A 13751-nucleotide genomic window follows, 5' to 3' on the forward strand; every position below is an offset into this window, starting at 1 on the left:
CCCAGGGAGGTGGAATACAGACTGTAAGCTCAGTTCTCGTGTGGTCTGGCTCATTGCTGGCTCTTCCAGTCACTGGGTGCAAGAGCAGTGTCCGAAATCCTACGTACCTGCCTGCATATCGGGTATGTGAAAGCTCTTGGGGTGAGGCACATCCAGCAGTGCTCAGGGGGTAACTCCTGGCTCTGAGCTCAGGAATGACTCCTCACAGTGTCAGGCCACAGGGGGTGCCATGGATCGAATCTAGATCAGCCGTGCGAGACAATCACTCCACTTGCTGTACTTTAACTCCACCTCCGCTAATTCCCCCCAACTCAGCATTTTTGTTTTTGGGTCACAGCGGGAGGTGCTCGGGTTATTCCTGGCTCTGCAGTCAGGGAACACTCCTGTTGGTATTGGTGTGCAATGGGATCCTGAACACGGAACCTGCTTTAGCTGCATGCAAGGCAAGCGCATCCCTTCAGCCCGTGGGGACTTTTGGGTTCAGAATCCGGGAGACCCGCAGCTTGCAGTGGGCCCCTAAGCCCGAGTCTTTCTGGGCCACTCCAGGTCTCCTTGTCTCCCTAGGGATCCTCCTCCCAGCTCCCACTTTTCTAATGGCAGGTCTAAGACATTGCTCCCCAGACTCCTTCTTGGTGATAAGTCATACGCCTTATAAGAAGAGCGTCAGTTTTCCCCATGACACCTTATAAGGAATATATCTCATCACCTTATTATTACTTTAGTACCTTATTATTGATAATACAAGAAGAGCATTAGTTTTCCCCAACCGCAGCTCGAACTTCTATTACTTTTTTTTTGGGTCACACCCGGCATCGCTCAGGGGTTCCTCCTGGCAGGCTCGGGGTATCCATGGGACGCCGGGATTCGAACTGATGACCTTCTGCATGAAAGGCAAACGCCTTACCCTCCATGCTACCTCTCCGGCCCCTTAGTTTTCAGTGTTTTATTTTTGCTTTGCTTTTCCTTTCTTCCTTTAAACACCTTGATCACAAACATGACTGTAGTTGGGCCGACATCATCAGTGCAAGTGGCACCTTCTAAGTAATCTCATTACCTATTAAAGAGCATCTCCCTCCGCCCCTGGCCGGGCCCCGCCCACGAGCCCCGCCCCCTGCAGGCCCGGTAGCCCGTCTACAGCGTCGGTTCCCGCGCGCAGGCGCGTAGTCGCTCGGGCGCTCAGTCCAGGCCCCGCCCTCACGCGAGCCCCGCCCTCACGCGAGCCCCGCCCACAGCGGCAGCCACGCCCCTAGAGGCCCGGCCGCAGCCCAGCCCGCGGCGCGTTCGTCGTTCCTCCTGGCCTCGTCTCTATCCGCCGCCATCTCCGCGTCTCCGGCGGCCCTCGGGGGCGTCGCCGCCCGGCCGGCCGCTGGGACGCGTCTTCCCGCCGCACGCGAGGTCCCGGCCGTGGCGGTGGCGGCGGCGGCGGCGGCGGCGGCGGCGGCGGCGGCGGGGGCGTCCCGCGCGAGGAGTCTTCCGGCCCCGCCCAACAGGTCGCTTCTCGCGCCTGCGCGATGCGCGCGGCGTGCGTGCGTGCGTGCGTCCTTAAGGGCGAGCGCGCAGCCGCAGCCGTCGTCGCCGGCTCCATAGCTCAGGGGTGAGAGCACTGGTCTTGTAAACCAGGGGTCGCGAGTTCAAATCTCGCTGGGGCCTGACGTCGCTTTTTCATTTTTTCCCGTTCCCGTTTGCTCGCGGGCCGGGCTGGGGCGCCGCCGTGGCCGTGGCCGTGGCCGTTGCGGTGGGTGCTCGCGGTGCACGCGGCGCGCAACGGCTTCCCGCGTTCGGGGGGCCGAGTGGGGGCCTGGCGCCGCCTCCGGGCAGGCCTCCGCGCTTTCCTTCCCCCCCCCCGGGGGTCCTGCGCGGGGGCGGGGCGGGGCGGGGCGGGCCGAGGGCGCCGCTCGCCGGGCTGCGCCGGCCGCTCAAAGCCGCGATCGCGCGCCTCCCGCCAGGCGGCTCGTTGGTCTAGGGGTATGATTCTCGCTTTGGGTGCGAGAGGTCCCGGGTTCAAATCCCGGACGAGCCCGCTTTTTGTCCCCGCGACCCTTTCGGGGGCGCCGGGGTCCTCGCAGAGCCGCCGAAGGGAAAGGCCTCATCCTCCATCCCTCCATCAGCCAACCTCTTCAGGGATTGACTTGCAACAGCTGGTTTCTGAGCCACAACATCATGACACCACAACCATCACGATGTTTCCTTGAATAGCATCTCTGCATGGTGAATCATTAAGAGCTTATTGGGCCCAGCCCCGGCTCTGGCCTCTGCAGATCCACCATATACATGGCCTTGCCCAGGTCTGCTGCTGCCTCTGCCCGGTGGTCCAGCCGTCCACCCCATGGCGTTGACCTCATCTTCCGTCCACCCCATGGCGTTGACCTCATCTTCCTCCTCCCTGCCTGCTCCAACTCTCAGCTCAGGAAAGCTGCTGATTCTCTTTCCAGTAGTGTCACCTGCTTGTGTCCAGCTGCTGAAGCCATTCGCTGTCCCCCCTGCCCTCCCAGGCCAGCCAAGTGAGAATCTGACTTTCAACCTGGAGATACCGTGCGTGGGCAGTAGGGGGCGCACGCGCCACGGCAGAACCCGGAGGCCTGGGCTTGTCTGAGTAACCCTGAGAATACGTCTTGATCTAAGTGGCTGAAGTTTGATATCACGAAATGTGCACTGAGATAAGATAATGCACAGGGGCAGGAGAGAGAGTACAATGGGTAGGGCGCTTGCCTTGCACCAGGTTGGCCTGGCCTGGGTTCGAGCCCTTCAAGAGTAATTCCTGAGCTCAGAGCAGGAATAACCCATGGTGTAGCAGAAAGGGTACCCCATAGGCTCCCTAGAGCCTCTCCAGGGTCTGGAAAGAGCCAGGAGTAACCCCTGAGCGTTGCCAGGTAAAGCCCAAATACAAAACATTAAGAGAAAACCAGTACAACAGGTGGGTCAGTTGCAGTCCTAAACCCCAAGCCCCCAACCCACAGTCAGCACCCTGCCAGCGGCCCAGTTTCACTGCTTTACCACTGGTCTCTGCCTCACAGACCAAAACTCCAGGCATGCCAGTACTGGAGCATTCTGTCAGAATGAGTGCGGGCAACCTCCCCTGCCTTTTCGTACTTCTGGACATCCTGGCAGCCATAACCACACCCCACACATGCCACTTATCAATCACAGAACGTGGAATTGCTGGGACACTTGGCCGCTACACAGTCGCTCTACACCTCCAAATTTTTCAATACTGACAACCCAGTTAAAATACGCCAAATTAAATGTCAAAATAGCACAGAAGCCATCCAAGGTCCACCAACAAAGTCAGTTGTTGCAAGTCAGCCCCTGAAGAGGTTGACTGATGGAGGGATGGAGGATGAGGTCTTTCCCTTCCAGATCGGAGCACGCGACTGCCATCCTGTCTAGCCGACGGTTCTGAGGTGAAAAACAGCGGGTAAACAGCTTGCAGACAGTCAGGCTCGTAGAAATATTCGCTTTATTCAGTGGACAAGACTGAAGTCCAAAGACTCAGCTTCAGTTCCAGCCAAGAAAAGCCCCCGCCTTCCACAGACCCTTGTTTTTATCCCCCAGAATCAGGTACCACCCAATGGTGGGATCAGATACCACCCAATGGTGGAAGCAGAATCAGGTCCTACCCTAGGGTGGGGGCACAATGCCAGGTCACACCCTAGGGTAGGGCACAATCACCTAATCAGTTTAGGGTGAGCAACATAGTAATCCCCCAAAATATTTACATACACAACAGCCAGTAACAAAATGAGCCATTATGGACAAACAGCTTAGTAAACCTTCAGACAACCATCTAATGGCCCCCCTGTGAGACATAGTTTTACAAATTTTCTTTTGCTGTAATTGTTCAGTAATTTCATTAGCATTTAGCTGTAAAGAAGTAAATAAAGTGACTATGGAGTAAAGTGCCTTCCAAGGGGACAGGTTGGGGGGGGGTGAATCTGGGGACAATGGTGGAGGGAGGAGGGACTGTTCCTCTGGTGGATGGGACTGGTGTAGTAACGTGGCATGGGAGAAAGGAATGTATTACCAACAACTGCATGACCACGGTGTTTAAATAAAGGAAGGAAAAATTTAAGAGGAGAAACTCTCATTCTCATGCTTTCCTGGGCACTTTTTGCTGACCCTCCCATCGAGTCTTTGCTTTCTTGGGCCTTTCTTTCTCGAAGATCCATAGGCTGCTTTCGCCCAGGGGAACAGCCCGGCCTGGGGTTCGTTTGCACAGGTTCTTTCTGTTCGAATCCTCCCTCAGTATCTCCCTGCGACTGCTGCTCAAGAACACTGATCCGCGTTTCCTTGTGGAGGAGATGGGCACACCCTCCGGCCGGCGCTGCTCAGGGGAACCGTCTGGAACGTCAGAGCCCCCCAGTCCAAATGTCAGCTGGGAGCAGTTTGCTGGGGGAGGAGCAAGAGAGCACCGAGAGAAGAGCACTTGCCGTGCACGCAGCCGAGCTCCCAGAGGTCCCTGGGCCCCCAAAAAGTCCCTGCTTTCCCCGCCTCCTCTGGCTCGAATCCTCCGAAGCGAGGCGGTTTCCGTCGGGACTTTCTTCTAGAAACGTGAGGGGAGAGAGGGAGGAGGCCGGCCGTGCGTGTGTGCGGAGACACGGCACTTGTGCAGGGCTCTGCCCCCAAGAGGGTCGCGGGGCCAAAAAGCGGGCTCGTCCGGGATTTGAACCCGGGACCTCTCGCACCCAAAGCGAGAATCATACCCCTAGACCAACGAGCCGCCTGGCGGGAGGCGCGCGATCGCGGCTTTGAGCGGCCGGCGCAGCCCGGCGAGCGGCGCCCTCGGCCCGCCCCGCCCCGCCCCGCCCCCGCGCAGGACCCCCGGGGGGGGGGAAGGAAAGCGCGGAGGCCTGCCCGGAGGCGGCGCCAGGCCCCCACTCGGCCCCCCGAACGCGGGAAGCCGTTGCGCGCCGCGTGCACCGCGAGCACCCACCGCAACGGCCACGGCCACGGCCACGGCGGCGCCCCAGCCCGGCCCGCGAGCAAACGGGAACGGGAAAAAATGAAAAAGCGACGTCAGGCCCCAGCGAGATTTGAACTCGCGACCCCTGGTTTACAAGACCAGTGCTCTCACCCCTGAGCTATGGAGCCGGCGACGACGGCTGCGGCTGCGCGCTCGCCCTTAAGGACGCACGCACGCACGCACGCCGCGCGCATCGCGCAGGCGCGAGAAGCGACCTGTTGGGCGGGGCCGGAAGACTCCTCGCGCGGGACGCCCCCGCCGCCGCCGCCGCCGCCGCCGCCGCCGCCGCCACCGCCACGGCCGGGACCTCGCGTGCGGCGGGAAGACGCGTCCCAGCGGCCGGCCGGGCGGCGACGCCCCCGAGGGCCGCCGGAGACGCGGAGATGGCGGCGGATAGAGACGAGGCCAGGAGGAACGACGAACGCGCCGCGGGCTGGGCTGCGGCCGGGCCTCTAGGGGCGTGGCTGCCGCTGTGGGCGGGGCTCGCGTGAGGGCGGGGCTCGCGTGAGGGCGGGGCCTGGACTGAGCGCCCGAGCGACTACGCGCCTGCGCGCGGGAACCGACGCTGTAGACGGGCTACCGGGCCTGCAGGGGGCGGGGCTCGTGGGCGGGGCCCGGCCAGGGGCGGAGGGAGATGCTCTTTAATAGGTAATGAGATTACTTAGAAGGTGCCACTTGCACTGATGATGTCGGCCCAACTACAGTCATGTTTGTGATCAAGGTGTTTAAAGGAAGAAAGGAAAAGCAAAGCAAAAATAAAACACTGAAAACTAAGGGGCCGGAGAGGTAGCATGGAGGGTAAGGCGTTTGCCTTTCATGCAGAAGGTCATCAGTTCGAATCCCGGCGTCCCATGGATACCCCGAGCCTGCCAGGAGGAACCCCTGAGCGATGGAGGGATGGAGGATGAGGTCTTTCCCTTCCAGATCGGAGCACGCGTCTGCCACCCTGTCTAGCCGATGGTTCTGAGGTGAAATGGCGGGTAAACAGCTCGCAGACAGTCAGGCTCGTGGAAATATTTGCTTTATTCGGTGGACAAGACAGGTCCAAAGACTCAGCTTCAGTTCCAGCAAAAAAGCCTCGGCCTTCCACAGACGCTTGTTTTTATCCCCCAGAATCAGGTACCACCCAATGGTGGGATCAGATACCAACCAATGGTGGAAGCAGAATCAGGTCCTACCCTAGGGTGGGGGCAGAATGCCAGGTCACACCCTAGGGTAGGGCACAATCACCCATCAGGTTAGGGTGAGTAACATAGTAGTCCCCTAAAATATTTACATACACAACACCAGCAAGTAGAATATCATAAATTACAAAAGTTCGATACACGGAAATACATTCAAATAAAATAACAAAAAGCAGTAGAAAAAGGGAAAGCAGCTGGAAATGCATTTCTATCAAAGACACCCATTAGTTATATGGTACAGCTAATATCCAAACCACAGCGTCACCGACTCTGAAAACACAAGACCCAGACGATAATTAATCTGTAAAATGTGCTTGCCAAAGTGACAGGCTAGGAGGTGGGAGGGAATTTGGTGACATTTGGTAGAGGGAAGCTGACTTTGGTACTGGAATCAGAGCTGGAACATTGTATGCCTGAAACTTTACTGTCAGTAGCCCTACAAATCATGATGCACTAATGAAAACAAACTGGCTGGAACAATAGTACAGCAGGGAGAACACTTGCCTTGCATGTGGCCAACCTAAATTTGAACCTCAGCATCCCATATGGTCCCCTGGCACCAGGAGAAGTGATTTCTGAGAGCAGAACCAGGAGTGAGCCCTGAGGATCGCTGGAAGTGGCCCAACCCACCCATCCTAAATTAAAAAAGTAAAATTCGCCAACAAACCAAAACAGAAATGTGGGACCTTGAGAATTCTGCTTTCTCCATGAAAGTATCTGATTTTTGCTAAACTGCTCAGTAGCTTCTGCACTCCCTTATTAGCGTCTCTACTCCCTTTGTCAGTTTGTAGGCCTAAGGAATGTGACCTTCAGAAAGAGTCGGAGACGCAGGGAGACCACCGCTCAAGATCAGATGGCCAGGATGTCCCATGTGGGTGTAGGATGGGAGAGAGAGAGAGATAAAAGAGGACACTTAAGTCAATGTCTGTTACCATGGAATCAGGTGGTCTGAATTTTGACGTCCAGTGGGACCCAATGGAATGGAAGATGTGTTCTTTGACATGTAGCAGGAGCCAGTAGGAAAGTAAGTGGGTGGGTCTAGATTGATGCTGAAATATCTCTATAATCTGAGGAGAAGGGACTGGGGGACCTTGGCTGGAAGCCCGCTCTCAGGTGAAGTCTTGGGCTAGCCACGCTAGCTAAGCAAATAAACTGCCTTTTCGTTTTGCTTTCTCATGTCTTTGTCTGAGCTTACCGACTGCTCTCTCTCGAACCCATGCCCAACAGTTGGAAATTGCAGGGCAGTGTGTGCGTGCATCTGTGAATGTAAGTTTGCGTGTGTCTATGTGTTTATAAGTGTTTCCATGTTTCTGTGCTCGTGTGCACGAGTATGTTTGCATGTTATATGTGCATGAAGGTGTTTGCGTATGTATATATGTGTATTTGTGTGTGTCTTTGTGTAAATGCTTGGAAGCCATGTGAAAAGCAGGTGGCCCAGGGTCTGTCTCTCTCCTTAGCAACGTTAGCAACTCCCCCAGGGCCCAGGTGCAAGCGAGTCGCTGGGTCGCTGGGTCACCTCCGATGCTCAAGAGCCCTCACTCACTCTGCTCCCAGCCCTGCCATGTCCCTGCAGGGCTGCTTAACCTGCAGGTTCCTAAGGAGAGGGTGTGGCGGTGCAAGAGCCTTCATCGATCCCCAGGCAGGGAAGACCAGCTGCAGGGTGAGGGGTCCCTGCCCTGGCGGGCGAGCAGAAGCCTGGGGCCTCCTGGAACACTACATTCAACTGTGGGGCGCCCCTGCAGGCTTATATCTGTGAACCCCTTCCTCACCCCTGCACTCTCTTCACTGCATACATTATTTTTCTTTCTATTTTTAAAAAGTAATTTAAGCTTAGAAAAAAGGAGCCTTTATTTTTTAACTAAAAAGGAAATTAATTTTAGTGTTTGGGCCAGATCCAGTTGTGCTCAGGGCTTAACTCCCCCCCCCCCCCACACACACACTGTGCTCAGAGATCACTCCTGGTGGGACTGGGGGACCACGTGTGTTGTTGGGGATCCTCGGCCCTGTGCAAAGCTCGTGCCCACCCTGCTATTCTGTTAACCCAGCCTGATATCTTTCCTCGCTTTTACTTGCTACCAAACTTTTCTATTTTTCTAACTCTGAGTCTAAGCATTTTCATGACTCAATGTTTTCATTCTTGAAAATATGAAAGGGCCGGATTTTAATACCATGGGGAGGGTGCTTGCCTTGCTAGTTCCAGACCTGGGAGCGGTCCCTGGCACCTGATATGATCCTCTGAGCATGCCACCAGTAAGCTCTGAGCACTGCGGACCGTGGGCTAGAAATCCAATCAACGAACAAAAGAAAAGTAGACTGAGCTGGGAAGAAGGCTTGAAGGCTGGCGCGCAGGCTTTGCGTGTGTCATCCTGAGGTTCCATTGTTAAGCTTATACTGTTTCGCCCTCAGCATCAACACTGAGTAAGGAATAATCCTGAGCACTGCCGTGGAACGCCCTAAAATTAAGTCAAAGGTCAAAATGGAGTTCTAAAGGTAAAAGGGAAGTTCAGGAGGTAAGTCAAGAGCACATGCCGAGCAGTTCCCAGGAAGAAGCTAAAAGAAAGTTTAAAAAGAAACTGAGTTTGTCACGTTAAAATCTTTCTATTTTCCCTGATTGGATGATTTCTCTCGCATTCATAAAATTTTAAATAAATAGACATTTATATAATATAGTATAATATATGTCTATATTATATAAATATATCAAAATGAGTACTGAAGAATCCTCAGAGCCCATCCCGATGGGAACAGTCCACCACGAGCAGAAAGCAAGCAGCGGGCAAGCTGTGGAAATCCCTGAGCCACAGACTTCCTGGGGAAGAGTAGGCCCACCCCGTGGGTGGAGAACAGGGTGGGGTGGAGGCCTATCAGAGGCTTTCCTGCCCAGCTGGGACCAACACATGGGAAGAAGAAGCCATCTTTTTTTTTTTGTTTTGTTTTGTTTTTGTTTTTGGGTCACACCCGGAGGTGCTCAGGGGTTACTCCTGGCTGTCTGCTCAGAAATAGCTCCTGGCAGGCACGGGGGACCATATGGGTCACCAGGATTTGAACCAACCACTTTTGGTCCTGGATTGGCTGCTTGCAAGGCAAACACCGCTGTGCTATCTCTCCGGGCCCCAGAAGAAGCCATCTTACTTAGGGTGAAAACTGGCTACTCCAACAACGCATATAGAACAGAAATATATATGTACATATATATTTATTTATATTTATATTTACATATTATATTTATTATATATAATCAATCTCAGGATTGGCCAGGCATTGTGATAACAGCAAAAACAATGAATGGGAGGGGCCGGAGACAGAGGATAGAGGTAAGACGTTTGCCTTGCATGCAGAAGGACACAAGTTCGAATCCCAGCATCCCATATGGTCCCCTGAGCCTGCCAGGAGCGATTTCTGAGCATAGAGCCAGGAGTAACCCCTGAGCGCTGCCGGGTGTGACCCAAAAACCAAAAACCAAAACCAAAAAAAACCCACAAAAACAATGAATGGGGATTGTAGAGGTAGTACAGCAGGGAGGTGCTTGCCTTGCATGTGGCCAACACCTGTTAAATCCCTGGAACCCCATATGGGCCTCTGAGCACCAACAGGAGTGATTCCTGAGCAGAGACAGAGTAAACTCTAGCATTAGCTGATATGGCCCAAGAACAAAAACCAAAGGGGGGAAAAAGAAAGGAAAGAGAATAAATGATCAAAGAATGGGGGAACCCTGTCATCAGCACTGAGACCTACCACCTTGGTACTTGCACCTCCATCACTCCCTGCCATGTGCTGGAACCAGCCTCCACCAGCATCTTTGCCTCATTTGGATGGATCTGTTCACCCCACGAATCTTGCTATGGCTTTTCCACAGTTCACATTGCATGCAAATGTAAATTGCTGTCAGTGTAAATGTGTGGAAATGCAAAAGAAGCAAGTTTGCTGCTACAGAGTGGACACACTTTTGGGGGTTACATGGGAGAGAGACACACCGGGTCTCTCACTGCACTCAGAAATCACTCCAGGCAGTGATCTGGGGACCATATGGGATGCCGAGGGTCTAACCCAGGTTGACCACGTGCAAGGCAAATGCTCTACTTGCCCTACTCCAGCCCTACTTGAATGTGAAGTGTGCTATATAATTCATCCTCCACAGTAAATCCACATCTCTAAACCACCCTAGACCTTGAGAGAGCTGGTGGTGATCAGCTGGGATTTGAACCTGGGTCCTACCCACTGTACTATCACTCTGGATGACTCCAGTCCTTTTTTATGGAACTGGTCATCATCGTGATTGTGTTCTTAATGATCTGAGCTTGCACTGTTATACAAGTAGCAACATCTGATGTTGCCTTGCTCTTGGCTGACCGGGGTTCCATCCCCCAGCATCCCATAAGATCTCCTGAGCCCTGCTGGGCGTGGTCCCTGACCCCTGACTCTCTTTCTCTTCCCCCAGCAGGCTCAGGGGACCATATGGGATGCTGGGTATCGAACCACCATCTGTCCTGGGTTGACTGTGTGCAAGGCAAATGCCCAACCGCTGTGCTATCTCTCGGGCTCCAAGATACTTTTTTCTTGGGCAGGACAGGAGGGTAGATTTTTCTTCCTGCACATTTGAAGGGTCACACTCTGGGACACAGTGATAATGAAAATAAAAGGATCCCTATTTTGGGGCCCCACACCCATCTATGCTCAGGAATTACTCCTGGCTCTGTGCTCAGGATCCTACTGTTATTTCTGCTGACAGAAATAACAAAATTTAGGTGAGTACATGACTCTCAGAGGCTGCCTGGACCCTCCACTTTCTGGTGTGACTCATATAGAGGGGCCCAGTTCAAAACTATCAGCTCCCCGATATACTTCCAAGTTCTTGCCTTTCTGGGATCTTTGTGTCATGGAACGAGTCACAAGTAGATGGATGCTCTCATCCAGCGAGGTCCACCATGATGGAGCAGAGGAAAGAGACCCTTAAGAACCCATCTTTCAATGAAAGAAAAAAAAAAACAAAGAACCCATCTTTCCCTTTCTTGGTGCTTGTGAAGAGTCAAACATCTGGGTGCAGTGAGCACACACTTGGTCAAGATGATTGCCATTGGGGTGTCCTGCAGTTGTGGAGCTTCCAAATGTGCTTGTGGGGTTCACACATCCTCTTTGGGAGGGCCACACCCAGGAGTGTTCAGGGCTTACTTATGGCTCAATGATCAGGGATCACTTCTGGCTGTGCTTGGGAGACAATAAAAGATGTGGTGGACCCAACCTGGATTAGCTGTGTGCAAGGCAAATGCCCTCCTCTCTACTATCTCTCAGCTCCACTTCATCTTACTTTTGATAACAACATATGTTTTTGGCCACACAGCTGGCTTTCGTGTTTACAAAGACTTCCCCAAAGACTCCAGTAGTCACAATCTGTGTTATTTTTAAATCTTTATTTATTTATTTATTTATTTTTTTGGTTTTTGGGCCACACCCAGTAACGCTCAGGGGTTACTCCTGGCTATGTGCTCAGAAGTTGCTCCTGGCTTGGGGGACCATATGGGACACCGGGGGATCGAACCGCGGTCCGTCCAAGGCTAGCGCAGGCAAGGCAGGCACCTTACCTTTAGCGCCACCGCCCGGCCCCCTTAAATCTTTATTTTTAATTTTTTATTTTTTTGGTCACAGCTAGGGATGCTCAGGAATTATTCCTGGCTCTGAGATCAGGATTCACTCTTGTGCTCGGGGGACCGTATGGGATGCAGGGGATCGAACCACGGTCGGTGGCCTGCAAGACAAGTACCCTGCTCGCTGTGCTATTGCTCCAGCTCACGATTTGTGTAATTGCGAAAGTGCAGACTCCCATGGAGATGACTTAGCTGGCACCCATGAGCCACGAGATGGCATCCGTAGGCAAAGGTGGCCGTGGCAGTTCAATATTGATGGCCAATTTTGCAACGTTCTAGCCCCTTCCTCAGGGCCCCCATTACCTCCCTGTTCCTCAGGCTGTAAATGAGGGGGTTGAGCATCGGGGTGAGGACCGTGTAGAAGAGAGACACCACTTTGTCAGGGCGTGGGGCATGGTAGCGCCTAGGCCTCAGGTAGATGTACATGGCGGCCCCATAGAAGAGGAAGACAGCTGTGAGGTGGGAGGAACAGGTGGCCAGAGCTTTTTTACCGGCCTGGGCCGAGCGCATACGGAGCACTGCCTTTAGGATGCCTATGTAGGAGGTCACAATGATGGAGAAAGGAATAAAAAGCATTAAGACACAGCAAGCAAATATCACGTTCTCGAAAATCGAAGTATCGATACAGACCAGCTTCAATAAGGACAGCGACTCACAGAAAAAGTGGTCCACGTCCCTCAGGCCACAGTAGGGAAAGGTCATGACCACCACCATTTGGACCATTCCATCGACAACCCCGAAGGCCCAGGAGCTCCCAGCAATCTGGAGGCAGACCTTGTGGCTCATGAGGATGGGGTAGTGAAGCGGGTGGCTGATGGCCACATAGCGATCATAAGCCATGAGTCCCAGCAGGAGTCCTTCAGACCCCACCAGAGACACATAAAAGCCATTTTGGATGCCACAGCCCACAAAGGAGATGGACTTCCTGCCTGTCAGGAAGTTGGTGGCCATCTTGGGTATAATGTTACAGACCAATGTGAGGTCCATGAAGGAGAGCTGACTGAGGAAGAAGTACATGGGGGTGTGAAGTCGAGAATCAGTGTAGATGAGAAAGATGAGGAGGACATTCCCACAGACGGCGACTGTGAAGACTACCATGACCGCTGAGAAGAGGACAAGGTCAGCCTGGCTATGGGAGAAGATGCCCAAGAGGATGAAGTCATCTGTAGATGATTGATTCAGCCATATTGACATGGCTCTCTTGATGTTCCTGGTCAGCTGGGAAGAGGAGACAAATAATATCCAATTTCTGGGCCTAGAGAAATAGTACAATGGGAAGGGTGCTTGCTTTGCCTCTGGCCCACCTGGGTTCTATCCCTGAACACCCATATGGTCGCCCAAGCCCAGCCATGAATGATTCCTGAATACAGAGCTAGGAGTAAGCCCTCAGCACCACTGAATATGTCCCTCGAGCAAACAAGCATAAATAACAAAACCGGGGATTGAACCCAGGCCTCCTTCCCTCCTGTATGCCATGTGCTTCTGCTCTTAAGTTATTTCCCTGCCCCACCCCCTCTTTATGTTCTTCCTAGAACAATTAGGACTCATTCTTGCCTTTGAAAACTTATCATGCTCACACTTTTTTCATATTGTTACTATAGATATAACATATTTGATATTAATATTAGTTAAATATATATTTTATGCATAACCAATGTCTGGTTCTCTCCTCTCCCTCAGCCTGACTCCTTGACAGGCATATTTTAAATTAAATTATTTATTTTAATTTACTTATTTATTTTTATTACGGTGCCATGATATACAAAGTTATTCGTGATTGAGTTTCAGGGATAACAGTCATTCCAACAACAATTCCCTCATCAGTATCCACCACCAGTGTCCCCAAGTTTCCTCTCTCGCCTCCAGCTTTCCTCTGTTCCTTTTAGACACTTTCTTTTAGACACTGTGTATACATTACTGTTGCTGATAGGGGTTCCTGCATAACACTTTACCATCTTTCAGCAT

General features: G+C 53.0%; 1 protein-coding gene and 4 non-coding genes across 5 annotated transcripts; 2 read left to right on the top strand and 3 right to left on the bottom strand.

Annotated features, from left to right (window-relative positions):
* Positions 1–1577: 1577 nt before the first annotated feature.
* TRNAT-UGU (transfer RNA threonine (anticodon UGU)) lies at positions 1578–1650 on the top strand. The gene has a single exon. It is a non-coding gene; the product is annotated as a tRNA-Thr (tRNA).
* A 298-nt stretch (positions 1651–1948) lies between these two features.
* On the top strand, positions 1949–2020 carry TRNAP-UGG (transfer RNA proline (anticodon UGG)). The gene has a single exon. It is a non-coding gene; the product is annotated as a tRNA-Pro (tRNA).
* Positions 2021–4645: 2625 nt separating this feature from the next.
* TRNAP-UGG (transfer RNA proline (anticodon UGG)) lies at positions 4646–4717 on the bottom strand. The gene has a single exon. It is a non-coding gene; the product is annotated as a tRNA-Pro (tRNA).
* A 298-nt stretch (positions 4718–5015) lies between these two features.
* TRNAT-UGU (transfer RNA threonine (anticodon UGU)) lies at positions 5016–5088 on the bottom strand. Its single transcript has one exon. It is a non-coding gene; the product is annotated as a tRNA-Thr (tRNA).
* Positions 5089–12032: 6944 nt separating this feature from the next.
* LOC126015513 (olfactory receptor 56-like) lies at positions 12033–12980 on the bottom strand. Its single transcript, XM_049778051.1, has one exon. It carries the CDS (start codon positions 12978–12980, stop codon positions 12033–12035), a length of 948 nt encoding a protein of 315 aa, XP_049634008.1.
* Between the last annotated feature and the right edge of the window lie 771 nt (positions 12981–13751).

The sequence above is a fragment of the Suncus etruscus genome, chromosome 8 (assembly GCF_024139225.1).
Source record: "Suncus etruscus isolate mSunEtr1 chromosome 8, mSunEtr1.pri.cur, whole genome shotgun sequence".
Taxonomy (NCBI): Eukaryota; Metazoa; Chordata; class Mammalia; order Eulipotyphla; family Soricidae; genus Suncus; species Suncus etruscus.

Bases quoted from the DNA above. Each gene is read 5' to 3' on its own strand.
- LOC126015513 (XM_049778051.1), bottom strand. From the start codon at position 12,980: ATGTCAATATGGCTGAATCAATCATCTACAGATGACTTCATCCTCTTG.